This window comes from Convolutriloba macropyga, chromosome 11 (assembly GCF_964194025.1).
Source record: "Convolutriloba macropyga chromosome 11, txConMacr16.3, whole genome shotgun sequence".
Classification (NCBI taxonomy): domain Eukaryota; kingdom Metazoa; phylum Xenacoelomorpha; order Acoela; family Convolutidae; genus Convolutriloba; species Convolutriloba macropyga.
Genome location: NC_134478.1, coordinates 12,480,934 through 12,495,113, shown reverse-complemented (window position 1 = coordinate 12,495,113; position 14,180 = coordinate 12,480,934). Strand labels below are relative to the sequence as shown.

General features: G+C 33.2%; 2 protein-coding genes across 2 annotated transcripts in view; one reads left to right on the top strand and one right to left on the bottom strand.

Annotated features, from left to right (window-relative positions):
• The window catches only part of LOC142349540 (endoplasmic reticulum resident protein 44-like), a 558,035-nt gene that overhangs the window by 199,196 nt on the left and 344,659 nt on the right, over positions 1 to 14,180 (top strand). The window lies entirely within an intron of this gene.
• LOC142349043 (uncharacterized) overlaps positions 10,830 to 14,180 on the bottom strand; it is a 116,000-nt gene continuing 112,649 nt past the window's right edge. The window contains exons 17-18 of the mRNA XM_075400455.1: positions 11,487 to 11,610; positions 10,830 to 11,313 (exon numbers count right to left, since the gene is read on the bottom strand). Of these exons, the coding sequence (XP_075256570.1) occupies positions 11,046 to 11,313; positions 11,487 to 11,610 (392 nt within the window). The 3' untranslated portion in view covers positions 10,830 to 11,045. The remainder of the gene's footprint in view (positions 11,314 to 11,486; positions 11,611 to 14,180) is intronic.

Sequence of the window (14,180 nt, the reverse complement as noted above, 5' to 3'; positions counted from 1 at the left end):
ATGATAGCTAAACTTTTATTCCAATTTCTGTAAAACTAAATTTTTCTTACCATCAGTTTTTACCATTGAGAATACAGATTTTTTGAAAACTTTCAAGGGGAATGTTGCAGATGGATCCGCAATTTTCAAAAAACTCAGAAAACGAAACGGCAAGAACTTGAAAACTTTTTGTTTCTTTATGAAAAGCAGTGCTTTTCAATGATAACACGCGCGTTAACCGTATAAAATGCCGAAAATCAACCGAATTGAAAATGCCAGAATTTGCTATATACATAGCCCTAAATTGATTTTCAATGAACTTCGACATTTTAAAACGTGCAAGTTGCGTGTTTTAAGCAAACTTTGCAGAAGTTACTTTGAAATTCTGACTTCGCATTTCTCGATAAATGCCAGAAATTCTCAGCCACTTGAAGCAGAGCAACTTAACATATACTTCGTTGCTTTCCGATAGGAACTCCCTCTATTAAAAACTTGGCTAATACAATTTTACCCTTAAGTTTGCCATTTTTTATTACAATGTAATCTTCGCGTTGATTACTTTTGATGTTTTTATAAAATAAAGCACCCGCGGAATACACTCTTTCCACCCTCAATAAGCGGATAAATAGAGGTGTCATTTTTACACTCTTTACACTCTCTTCCCCGTTATTTCTGGGAAAATTCTGAGCCAGAGCGAAACATTATATCCAGGACAAATGCAATACTCACATTTATTGAGGCAGTAGATATTTTGAATATTAGCCACGTGAACAGATCTTCGATGCCTTCTGGCTCACGCGGAGGTTCCGTTGCCAGTGATGAATAGCTTCCCAGTCCCATTTCTGTCCGGTTTCTAAATCTTACCCAATCGAGAAGTCAGATTAGTCATACGTCAAATAAGCTCAGGAAATTCTTCCTCAGCCCCCCCCCCCCTCTTGACCCTCCAACTCCCCATTTTTTTTTAAATTATTCATTTGCTAAATTTCGATTGCTAGACAAGAAATCATTTTAAACAAGTCATGAGAATTATATTACCCCATAAACGACACTTATATGTTAAAATTTGTACAAGAATATAACTTTTGTGGTAAGTGATGGAAGCATTTAATAGCATTAAAAACACTCGCTAGTGATTCTGGGGATCTTTTCCGTTTGTGCCCTCCCAGTACGTTATGCACCCCCCCCCCCAATTACATACAGAGCACAGAGCACGTACCATTACATAGTAATTCAATTTGTAAAAAAATGGAACGTGCGTCTGGGGGATGCAAAAGATATGTACCCTCTAAGCTGGAGGGGGGGGGGGGGGGGGGGGGCACAAACGGCAAAGATTCGATTTTAGTTTATAAATCTTGTTAGGTCCGAGAAGCTGCTAAACAAAATTTTTCTCTTGTCAGGTCTTGTCAGTTCTTGGATCATTTCCGTTTGTGAACCCCCCCCCCCCCCCCCCCCCTCCCCCAGCGCTTAGTGGGCGCATATTATTTGCACCTCCCAGACGTACGTGCCATATTTTTACATAAAGATTTACTATATATTGGCACTTGCTCTGTAACGGGGGTGGTGGGCTCAAACGGAAAAAACCCAATTTTTTTTGTTCCTACCCCCACTTTAGTGGGGAGGAAGAAACTATATACTCAACTGGGTTTTGTTTTTTATTGTTCAGTCAATCTTGGCCGATCGATATATTCATCGAACAGAGTTGTGAGTGTTATCATTGAAAAGCACGTAAATCCTAGAATATGGAATTGAAAAGAGTTTTTCGGTTTTCGTTTTTACAGGGAGTTATCGAGTATTAAAATTTTGTGAACATTCAACTGTTTTTGTTCACATTTTCAGTAATTTTTGCTAAAACTTGGCACAGTTGGTATTATAATTTTAAATAAGTTTAAATTTTTAACGGCAGAATGTTATTGTTACCTTTACAGAAAGAAGAACGTTGCTGAATTGTTTTTATGAAGTTTTATTGGCTACAATTTTTCGATAAAAATTTCAAAATTCGAGCTTTTTTCATCAAAAATTGGCACAAAATATGATTTTTTGGTCCTCTTTGTTAAAGTTTGCCAGACGTAGTGACCTAAAAACCTTAAAATAGACTTCTTAACCTCCAAAAGAGCGGTAGCTGAATTTAGTCGCCCTATAAAAAACTTCAGGAATTAAGTTTTTGCCGTTTTTTGCATATTTAACTCAATAATTATACAAAATGCATCGTTGTTTATCTGTAATATTTGAAAAATTTCACTCAACAATTGGTCTAATTCGCAAACACTTGGAATACTTGGGCTGTTTTTTGGGCGTGCGGCAAAATCGGGGATCGGTTCGATATTATCATGTATTCCTAGAATCAATTTTTATTTTAGTGCTGCCTTCTTTCAAAAAAATTTGCTTCTGTTCTTTTAATGTTAATTATTGACAAAATTTTTTTTCACGGCTCCATTAATGACAGCTCCCACTTAAATAAATATGAGGTTTAATGTAGATAGAGTCTGTTTTCAGAGAACCATAGGGTTTTAATGGCTTTGAGGATTGTATTTGTTTTAAGGTAATTTCAGTAATTTTTTTGAATTTATCAATTTGTTATATTGTTTTAGTCAATTTTTGCATATTTTCAGTAAATACAGGTCAAGATTTCTTCCCTATAGAGTACAATCTATTTTTGTGGCGGATTGTTTTAACGGAAGGTTTTCTTGCTTTTGGTACTACGAGTTTTCATACAAAATTTTATGATTTTTGTTCATAATTGCCCATTTTTGCTGTTGTTTTTGATTCTTTGGTAAACTGTCAGAATAGATGACAGTATAACTAAAAAACTTTACAAAATTTGGAATTGAATTGTTTTTTGTTTTCATTTCATATGGTTTTCAGGGCTGCGACACCATTCTATTGCAGAATTTGGTAGAGTTTTTTTTACTTTTGCCCTCTGTTTGTTGTTAATTTTTGTTGTCCTATGCCAAATATTTGGTGATGAAAGGTCTTAGTGGCCAACTATAAATAAATCATTGAACTTAATAGCTGATATCGGTAAATAGCTAATGGTTTTATTGACTTTCAAATTAAATTCCTAAAAAGAGTAATAGTATTCTTCAACTTATCCCTTTTTGTTCAGATGCGGGTTTATTTTCGTTTTTTACAATGTTGTATCATTTTTGTAACTGCTTATTATTTAGAGTTCTTTTAGTGTTTTGTTGAACAAAAAATTAATTCTCTGTTGTTTAAACGTTTTGACTGATGTCTTCGGGGCTTAGACAATTTGTTTCAGAAGATTTTTGCGAAATTTAGACACGCTTAATTTTTTGTGGCTCTTTTTTCTGTCAATTTGTGACAGTCGTTTTACAAAGAGGCTTTATGATGATCAAACAAGACGCAAATGAAAATTTTAAGTTTGGATAAATGGATAATTTTTTTTATAATTTTAATGGTTTCAACAGTGTGGTTTCGTAAACTTGTTTGTGAATTTTTTTTAGTTCAGCTTGTAATTAATGTTATCTTGTAGTCTTATGATTTAGTCTCTCCAATAACAGGCAAATTTAGTTTTTCTGTTCATTGCAAGACAATTTTTCTACTCTTTTAGTCGAAAGTTTTTTGTTGTCTTTGAATTTTGAAAATATTTGTTTTTTAAAAAAAAGACAATAGACTTTTGAGAATTGCCAATCTTTTTTCTGTTAACTTGTTTTTGTGTAGCTTAGCATTCTAATGACAGGTCACGTCATTTATCTATTGGAATAAAATTTGTTCTTCATAAAGGTTTTATTTTCCTCAAATAGTCTTTTTGCTTGGTGCAACCAGTTTTGCATAAAACGTTCGTGATTTTTGCATATCCGCCCCTTTTTTGTAGGTTTTTGTTTTCTTTTCACAGCATTTCAATAATGGAAGTCATTTGATTCACAATTTTTATTAATTTAATGAAACGCAATTGAAGATTTTCAATGTTTTTAATGAACAGCTTAATGATAATCGGCTGGGACATCGTTTTCGTGCAATTTTTTTTGCGCAATTTTTTCTTTTTTTTTGCCTGTATTCGTCGTTCTTTTTGCGGTCATATGACATATCCTGGATAATGAAAGGTCTCAATCATTCTCTGTGGAGGTATAAAAGAATCTCTCAATGATTTCATTGATTCATAATGTTTCTAATCAGTTCGAACTTTTTTCTTTTCAACAAAGCAATATTTTATTAAATTTTGTCCTTTTGCTCATTTCTTGTCCACTTGTTACCAAGTCGTATTGAAGATAAGTTCCATATTTTGTTCTAATAAAGTACTGGTTAACTTTCTTAGAATAAGTTTTATCTGATGCCATCTTGATTTGATTATTAAGGATTTTCAAAAAATGGACAACGAGTTTTGGTTGTAATTAATATTTGGAACTATTTGATTTTTATCGCCGTCTTTTCTGGTAGTCATATTGTTGTAGTCACGGGTCTCATAGGCGCTCTAAAGTAGATTGTTTTATTCATTTATTAGTTTGTTGAACGAAATGTTGCCGTGTTAGATTTTTTCATCTGTTCCTCATTTGGTAGACAATTAAGTGAAAATGTAGATGAGCGGGGTCGGAACTTAATGTGCGAACTAACATTACCCAGCCGCATTGTTATAGACTAGACTACAATATTTATATTTCCCAAGGAACATTTTTTATTTTCCTTGTCTCGTGTAGTGAAACTGATGCTTTTTAAGCTGCAGCAGTGGTTTTTTGATCTTACCCAGAAAGAAAGATGGCTAACAAGACAGACGTCAGGGTTCAAAGCCCCACCTCGATATTTCTCTACCGAATTGCATGAGAATACCTGGATTTCATTACCTGTGTTTTATTATGTTCCTTTTGCAAGACTTTCAGTTTCAGCCTCCAGGGGTTGTAAAGCATTTCCCTAGTCCGGACCTCGACTTTATGAAAAAACTTAATAATTCCACGAGGAGATGGAAGTGGGTAAATGTTGACTTTAACTACACGGTCGAGGACGCTAAAATATTTCAAGCCTTCTGAATTATCATTTCCGTACTAAGCTATGTAATATCTTGAATAGCCTAGTGAGGAAATAAAACAGCTTAATAAAATCAGTAAACCATGAAATTACACCGCCAACCGCGAACATTATATTGTTTGAAACGGCGCTCCATCATCAGCAAAAATTGTAAGAGATTGGACTGTTCAGCTGCGGAAATTGTAGAAATTATTGGCATAGTTTTCTACTTAATATCTTCGGCCAATTGAAAGTGGAGACCAATTTTGTCTAATGTGGACTCCAAATACAAAGTATTGAATTGATAGAGCAAACTTTTGTAACTGTACTAGATAAAATTGCTTAAGAACTGTCCAACGGTCAAATAAAAGGATAGGACGATAGGCGTAATGATGGATATTACTATGGAAAAAGCGTGACATTTTGATCCCAAAACTGGAATTTTCATCTTGTTATGTTTTAAAGCATTTTTCATCATTATTCGTGAGTTGTGAGCATCCGCACCAGATTGCCATAATCTAGCAAGGGGCAAACTTCAAAAAAGGCTTAATTTCAATTTGTTCAAAAATGACGACTAATGTAGCTAAGATTTTCATTTCTCGATAAACAATCTAAAATTTTTTGTAGGTAAACTATGATATTCAAAAAGGTTTGTGCCACTGTGAGTGAGTTTGTACGTGTATGTGTAGTTGCTGTTTGATGTGTAGGTGTGGTCGTGTAGTTGTACGTGTGTGCTTTTCATTGGCAAAATTTTTTCAATTTTCATCGAACGAGGTAAACTTTTTCCGGTGAAAATTGTATGTTCTATTGTTGACACAAGAACTTTTTGCAACTTTTGGAAGAAATTAGGAGTGGGAGGAGTAATAACAGGAAAAAATCTTTTGCAGCTTTAATTCCATTTTCTCTGCATATGGTCAAAAAATAGTTGCTGATGTTCTCAAACGCTGTTATTGTACGTCGATGAAAATTTTCTGTGAAAGTGACCAAAATTCCGATACTAAAAGCAATTAATATCTAGACAAAAGAAGCTCCAATAAAAATATTTGTTAGAGAGTTCTCGAAACCTTGCTTTGTTTGTCTGAAAAACAGTTGTTTATTTCGTTCAGCCCACCACTGAAAACAGTATAATACAAATACAGGTCCAATTACAAAATTTTCCTTCCAAACTCTAGTGTGATGAGCAATTTTGTGATCTAATTAGGTGAAGAAATCAAAATAGCCCGAGCAACTTTCAGGGACAAAAGAACTGTTATTAATTCATATTTTTACTGCTTTTGGGGGTTTAAGTATTAATTATTAGTGCTAATTGTAGATCAAATTACTAAATAATAATTGGTTCGCATCTTCAATTTTTTCAGGCAAAGAAAAACTGGCAAGGATTTATTGATAAACTGGATCTTTCCCGATTGCGCCCCCTCCCCCAGTAAGTCATCCAGGGGCGTAAAGATCCGATAAACTGGCAAAGAACAATGAAAAATAACTGTAAATGAAACCATATCGATCAACAAGGAGACTCAGTAATGTGCATTTGCACATAGTGTTCCCTCACCATATTTTACTTAATTATCGTCCAAAAGAGAAAGAGGTTAAAAAATTGCATTTTCGCGAAACAAATGATTTATGAATAAAGAAATTACTGTGAAATCAAACCACTAAACGAAGTATTCAAAGCCGCTTTAGGGGGCCGACTAGATATGCCATTAACAAGACTACGAGATAAGACCAACAACAAAAGTAGATGTTTGAGTAAAAAAAATTGTTACAAACACAAACTAGTAAAAGAATTATATACACTATGATACCAAAAAGCTACGTACAGCTAAAGATTTTTTAAAAAGCAATACATACATCAAATAATACAACATTTCAGTTCAAATTTTGTTGTCTAATAACGCGTCAATACATCTTTAGTTATTTTGACGTCTAGTAGACGGTTTTTATCGTTTTCATACAGGTTTCTCACGACGTCTGGGTCAATTTCATTCCAAATTTCACACATTTTTTCTAAATTTTTCCAAAAAAATGTCTGTTTTTGTAATCGCTGCTTCAAAATCGCCAAAAAAAATTTTCAATGGGATTCAGATCGGGACTGTATGCTGGTCATTCCAGTACCTTCCACTCGTTTTCTTGGAAACAATAGCCGATAATCTCCGATTTATGCACAGGAGAGTTATCTTGTTGAAAAATTATATCCAGGAAATGCATTTTTCTTCGTAAATTTTCAAAATTTCCAAATATCCGACAGCGTTTTGCTTGTTTGGACACTTAACAAGCAATTTCTGTCCATATGATCGTATTGCACCCCAAAACATAAGTGATCGTTTGTCCGAACTCAAATTTGTTGGGTTTTTTCAAATCTCGTTCCATTTCTTCAGAAAAAATTGTTTCATCAGTAAAAACAACATTCTGCCAGAAAGAGAACGGCTTCTTTAGCATATTGACACCATTTCGAACGAAAACACTTGCTTTTCTTCTTCAAACTGACTTCTTTGCAGCATTCCTTGAAAAAACGCTATATTTTTTTGAGAATTCGTCTAACTTTACCTCTGGAAATTGTGTCGTAGTAAGAGAAGGCGTTATGAGCCACTCTAATGCGCTCCAGTGAGGTCTTGGGCCTCGAAACTGTTATTTTTCAAGTAACGTTTGTATGCATACTGAGCACTGGATCTTAACCTCAAGTTGCTTTTGTATTTTAGACTATGAAAGTCAAGAACAAATTTATAATCACTTCCACTAATAAAGCTACCAGACAAAGAAAACAACAAAATGCACTAAAACAAACATAATAATTTAGAATAAAAACTTATTACCTAATTTTGAAAGCACACTGTACCAATGACAGAAAACCATCAGACAAAACTAAAATAAACAAATTGACTTGTGTTTAACTACAAAGGAGATGCAACCTTTCTATAATGGGACTATATAACCAGTCCACAAAAAGGAGAAAAAAGTTCAAAATTAGAAAATATACCGAATTTTTTAAAACAAGTAGTCTCAAAAGAAAATTAAACTTCAAAACTTCTGGATAGTTCTACTTATAAGTCCCCAAGACATCAATGTGCGCTGTATTTGTGATGCGAAGCCGCAGGACAGGACTACACACCTTAACTACAGATACAGAAATAGAGAAAATCTGCAAACAACATAAGATAACACAGAGTAATGAAGACATTAAATTAAGTTCAGCTATTTTCTAAATAATATATGTTTTTGATTCAATTCAAGTATGTGTCGTTTAAGTTAACACATAGAAAAGATTCTTTGTTTTTACTTGGTTTTCCATTGAAACTCAATCTTAATTCTTATTAATGCTAACATTTTAAAGGAGAACAAGAAGAAACATAAAAATTGATCACTCACATAAAACATAGGTTGTGACAGATCTAAAACAAATAGAGAAGTTGAACTTTAGATCCGTGCAAGGTGAATAAGGCCACTCGCACAAACAGAAAAACAAAAATGGAACTTCAACGATATTCCGAAGTATTTGAGAAAAACAAATCCAAAATATCAAAACACTTGCTTTTCAACTGAGGCATTGAATGATTTCATTAACTTCTTAAAATGAACCTATTGAAACCTGTGATTAATCAGAAAGTTTCTCATGGCTACATAAACAACAAAACTACAGGCAGAAAGAGGAAATCTAGCAAAAATGCGAGAAAAATGTCGATATTATTAAAACGATAATTTAATCAGTGAAAATTTTTTTGGATAATTTGAAATAATTTTCCTTCTAACACCAATGGGTCTCTCAGTTTATTCTGATAAAGAGTCATCAAAACAATCAACAAATATAAACTAATATACAGAAATATCATTTTTTAAAGACAACTCGTAGTATCAGATCCATTAAAACCATTATTTTTGAACAAAAAGCATCAAACACGTTTACCCACAACAAGACTGGAAGCCAACGAGATCATTCCTTAATTAGAATGAGTCTTAGAAATGGCAAAAAGGGAGAATTCAATAGAAAACGGCAAAAAAGAACAGTAAATTCATCAGAACCATAAAATAGTCCCGGATAAACTTCATCATTACTAGATAAGAATTCTTTCAACGCCGACGGGAACCTTCAATATTGTATTAGCTTGACAACTCTTCAAGAAAAAATATTTGAAAATTTTGGCAACCAAAAATTTTCGAAAAACTTGAGCCATCTAAGCCATAAAAAATATTTTCAAATGAAGACTTTCAAAAAAATACTTTTTCAAAAAAATACTTTGAAAATCTAGGTATGCATTCAAAATAATAAAAATTATCAATTAACCCTCTTTGGGAACCCAGTTTTACCTTTATTTAATAAGACCATGCCAGATGACAACAAAATGAAACATATGCATGCAAAAAAAATTCATTAACAATTACAGACACAGAGTCGAAGCCAAAAAAAACAATGGGCGATGGCTCCCGGAAAACAAAATCAATGATCGTTGGGCTTCTTTTGATCGTAAACTGGTTTGTCAATGTTGCAAGCTTGATGAAAAAAGACTGAGAGAAAACAAACAAAAATTGGAAAATAAGTAAAAAAAATAGCTGGCAGACTGCCAGAAAATAGCCGCAATAGCTTTGTAGATCTTTAGTCTCAAAAAACAATAAAAAAGACAGACAAAAAATCAAGTGTGACCAAAAAATCACGTGAATGAACAAAAAACTCACTCCACCTAGAGCGAAATAGGACGTCACGCACGCACTTCAGTTGAAATTGCATGAACAAATGAACAAAAAGCAGATTTGAAGTGGTTGTGACATCATATGGTCGTAACAAAAATCACGACAACGAAGCAAAAAAACATAGCAGGACAAGTCCTGACGTACAATTCAAAGAATTTTCATTGACTAAATAGAAAAAAGAGACCTAGAATGGACTATGAGTGAATTCAGAAAACCATTTTTAAAAAAATCAGAACAAAAAAATAAGAAAAAAACAGAAAATCAATATCAAAATTCCGCATGTGAACAAAAAACCCCTACCGAGAAATGAAAATTTAATTCAAACAAAAAACTAGGCCTAGAATGAGCTGTGAATGGATTGGGAAAACCAGTTAGAAGAAAATCGGATCCAAAAAATTGAAAAAACAGTAAAAGAATGAAATTGCCGCATGTGAACAAAAAACCACTACCGAGAAACCGAATTTTTGTTCAAACAAGGTTTTCTCACTCTATTTTAAAATTAGAGCAAAAAAATTCACGACGCAAAACTTCTCGCTTTTCGCTTCACTTCCTGTTTCGGCGTGACCAAAATCACTACTCCAATTTGACTTCAAAAATCATGAAAATGTGTGAACAGATCTTAAAAAAAGGACAGCGCCCCAAAACAATTCAAATTTTTTGAATGGTAAAAAAGACAGCGCCCCAATACACTTCAAATTTTTTGAGTTGTAAAAAACCAAGACAAGGCCAATAATAGCATCAGCTATCGCTGTGCGGCTATTAAACAGCTCTCCAAAAGAATTCAATTTCTTCAGATTGTGAACTTCTAGATGAGACCACAATTAGCATTTTTTTAATCAATGCCAGTCTTACAGGAACACAAGATTGCTTAATTTTTCATCCTAAAAACAATTTTTTGATAGACATTGTTTTTCTAATTATCTAAGAATGAGCAAAAATGACGCTAAAGGTGAACAGCAAGACACCCAAATACAAAATGTTTACAAAAATTCTCATAATCCTCCGCAGCTCCTCAAAGAAACGGAAATTGAATATAATCTTTTTTTTTCAGATTCTGCGCTCGAAGAGCCTTCTAATGATACAACTCACGGTTCTCTACAATGAACATATTGTTCGGCTAAACATGACTGAAAAAAAAGAGAAAAAAACCCATTTGAGTATCTAGTTCCTCCACCCACTAAAAGGGGACGGAACAATTAAATAGAAAAAACGCGTTTGATGTTAAAATTAATATTTCTAGCCAAACTAAGTAATCTACAATTCTAATAAAAGCCAATAAATTGAACATTTCCAATCTATAAGACACCAACCTAAAACTTCTCTATGAAAATGGCTAAAAATTTACAAGGTAAATCAAATTCTGTATAGTATCAAAGACTTTTTGATTTAATAGTTTTCACTTCTTGACAAATTATTATCCAAAAATAAAACTATACAATGTCTACATAAATTGCAACTGAGTTTTGACCGTATGAGTTCTGAGCGTGACACGTGTACTCTCCACTATCTGACAAACAACAATCAGTGATTTTGAGTGAAGAGATTACTTCTTCACTTTTTTCTTGATCAGGTTGACCGGAAACATTTTCAGCTATTTTCTGTTCATGGTGTTGATTGCTGTTTGAGGATGGAGTGAATGAACTTGAATACTGAAGTCGGTATTTCACACTCGGTCTCAACTCTTGATCCATGAAGCACCTGAAAAAAGGTGGAATCAACTCTTTTTCTCCCTTTTCTCATATTAGTCCCATTTTACGCTGTCAAAAAATTCATCATCGTATATTTTTAACCATATTTTTTGCCTGTTACTACACGTTAAATAACAGTCCGTATACGAGTGTTTAAGCCATGAAATTTGAAACAGGGTTTACCATGTTACAACAGGGGGTGAAATCGCAGATATGGCGCATTGAAGAGTGACATTTTCTCCCCGTTTCCTCTGAATTTGACCTCCTCTCGGACAAGACACAAATATGGGTGCTGCATCAACCGTATCTGAACAAACAAGAAAATAACGTTGGAATAACGTCGGACAAATTGCTCTCGAACAACTGGAGGAGGCTAGATTTGTATTTTGTAGCCTTCTTCAGTCGAGGGGGGAGACAGCGCTGCAATAGCTTTGTAGACATGCAGTCTTAGAAAGCAAATAAAAAGTAAGGCCACAGAAAAAACTTCAGCCTTTTTAATTGCATGCTCAGATTTCGTTTTTTTAAATAAGAAATTGAGTAACTTATGTATTGTTTAAGCTGCACTGAAATAGCATTCAGCTGGAGTATAATATATTCATTTGACCTTATTTCCTTCAATTAGGGTAAACAAAACTCAAAAAATCAATTTGAGAGAGAGGAAAATCATTTTTGAGAGGTAGGTATGTCACGTGTGACCAAAAATTTACTAATGCAAATGAAAAAAAAAACAAAACTGTAGTAAAAAATTGACCATCCTCACTTGAATATGAAAATTGACCATCCTCACAGACCTAAATGTACCTCCTACATAATTTTATAACATAATAACGCCAATTGACAGAAGATTTAATATATGTATGAATTCATATACAAATCCTAGGAAAACGAAGTTAGATGTCGAAGAACAAAAAAATTTCTCTATAAAATTCTGTAGCAAAGTTCTTTACCAAAATTTCAAATGAAATTTCCCAAAATTACTAGGAGACAAATTTTAATAACCTGTCTTTCTAGATCAGTCACCCATCGAATACTTGATAACGAAATATTAAACAACAATTTAAAACTGAAAAGAGCACAACCCTATAAGAAAGAAATACGTAGAATTTCAATAAAAAAGTGCCTTGTCTGGGGTTCAAGTGTCCTGCTAAACATAATTTCGCAAAAAAGTAATTACATCTTCAAATATTAAACAATAGTTAAAAAAGCAAGAAACGAAAAAAACCCGAAATATTTAGAAACTTTTGTCATCTATTTCAGCAAGAAGTGAAATGTGAAAAACTCTCAATTAGGAATTGATTGAGGAGCACTACAGCTAGAAGCATGAAATTAGAAGAACTATGCAAAAAAATAATACAGACAAAAAACACCAAAATAATGCTCAAATTTACTCAACTCTCTCTAATGGAAACAGCTCATAGTTAATATCATTCATCAATCAAAACTGCTAACACAAAACCCACAAAAACAGAAAAACTGCACAATTGCTTTCAAAAATTACAGAAGAACACAAAAACAGATAAAATGTTAAAAGCAAGGCAGATTGGCAAAACTAGCTCAAAATGCTAACTAAAAGTGTAACTTTTGCTCCAGAAGGTCAATGATGCGTTCGAAAGCCCGATAGCTAGTTTATATTAAAAATACACAAAGAGACTTAATTGAAACAAAATGGAGATCGAGCCCGAAATATGCCTTGAAAATGCTGACTATTCCAAAGAAGTGAAATGTACAGAAAACCACTCACTTCTCTCTGCTCTTTAGCAATTTGAACTAAGATCTAAACACTTGGTTTTCACACATTTCACTTCCTTTTTCGAAAACATTCCAACACAATTTTTGGATCCCCATCAATAGTGCTCTTCAAGTTGCGAAAACAAAACAAACCCACTGTGTTAAGAGTGACAATGGACTCACGCACGTAATTCAGTCAAAAGGAAAGATCGGATTAAAGGTCTGTTTGAAGTGAGCAACAGAAATCTTGATGAGGAAATAAAGAAGAGAGCAAGAGAAAGCCTTATATCTAATCTTAAAAGTGAAACAAAGCAGAAAACTGAATATCAGCTTCTGTAGAAGAACAACAATTTATAGTCAACAAGACATATACAAATACAAAAACAAATCAAACAAGAATTTATGAAGAATTAATTTTTTTTAAAACAGTTTTTTTTTCGTTGAAACAATGAGCAAGTGATTACAAAAACATTTACTTAATAGGGTAGTAGATGGTAAAACACACAACCTTGAAAAACGACAATGATAATGTAAAAGAACAGAAGGTAGCAATGTCTGATACATTGGAACTGAAACATACTCTTTGAAAATTTTTTGCATAATATTCATTTACAATACGAAACTAAACCACAAATCTCTAAAACGGAAACATCTATAAAAATTTACAACTTCAGAACGCATATGAAACATTTCAAAAGCTCCGTCAAGGGATAAGTTAACAAAGCAAACAACAAAATCATGCATCAATGAAAGCTCATTTAAATTTGATTTTTTGAAAAACTTATATGGTTTCGATGTCAAAAAATTATCTAAAAACTACAACCACTAAATAATTTTATTCCTGAATTCTATAGAGAAAAAAAATTAGATCTGTTGGAAGCGAGGCAACGAGACTGGAAAAATAATAATTAGAAGCACTGCCCAAAATTGAAAAATGAACTGTTTTTTATTAACAAATGGCCTGGAGGGATTTAAACCTGTTAATTATTACCTCAAAAAGTGAACTACTGCGGTTTTTGTTTTTGGTTGCTGAGGAAGTCTATGACAGTGGTCATTACTGAGACTAAAGAGCAACACAGCATCAAAAACAAAAGCATGCAAAACTAAAACAAATCAATTACTATTCATTAAAATTTTCTTATCAAAGTC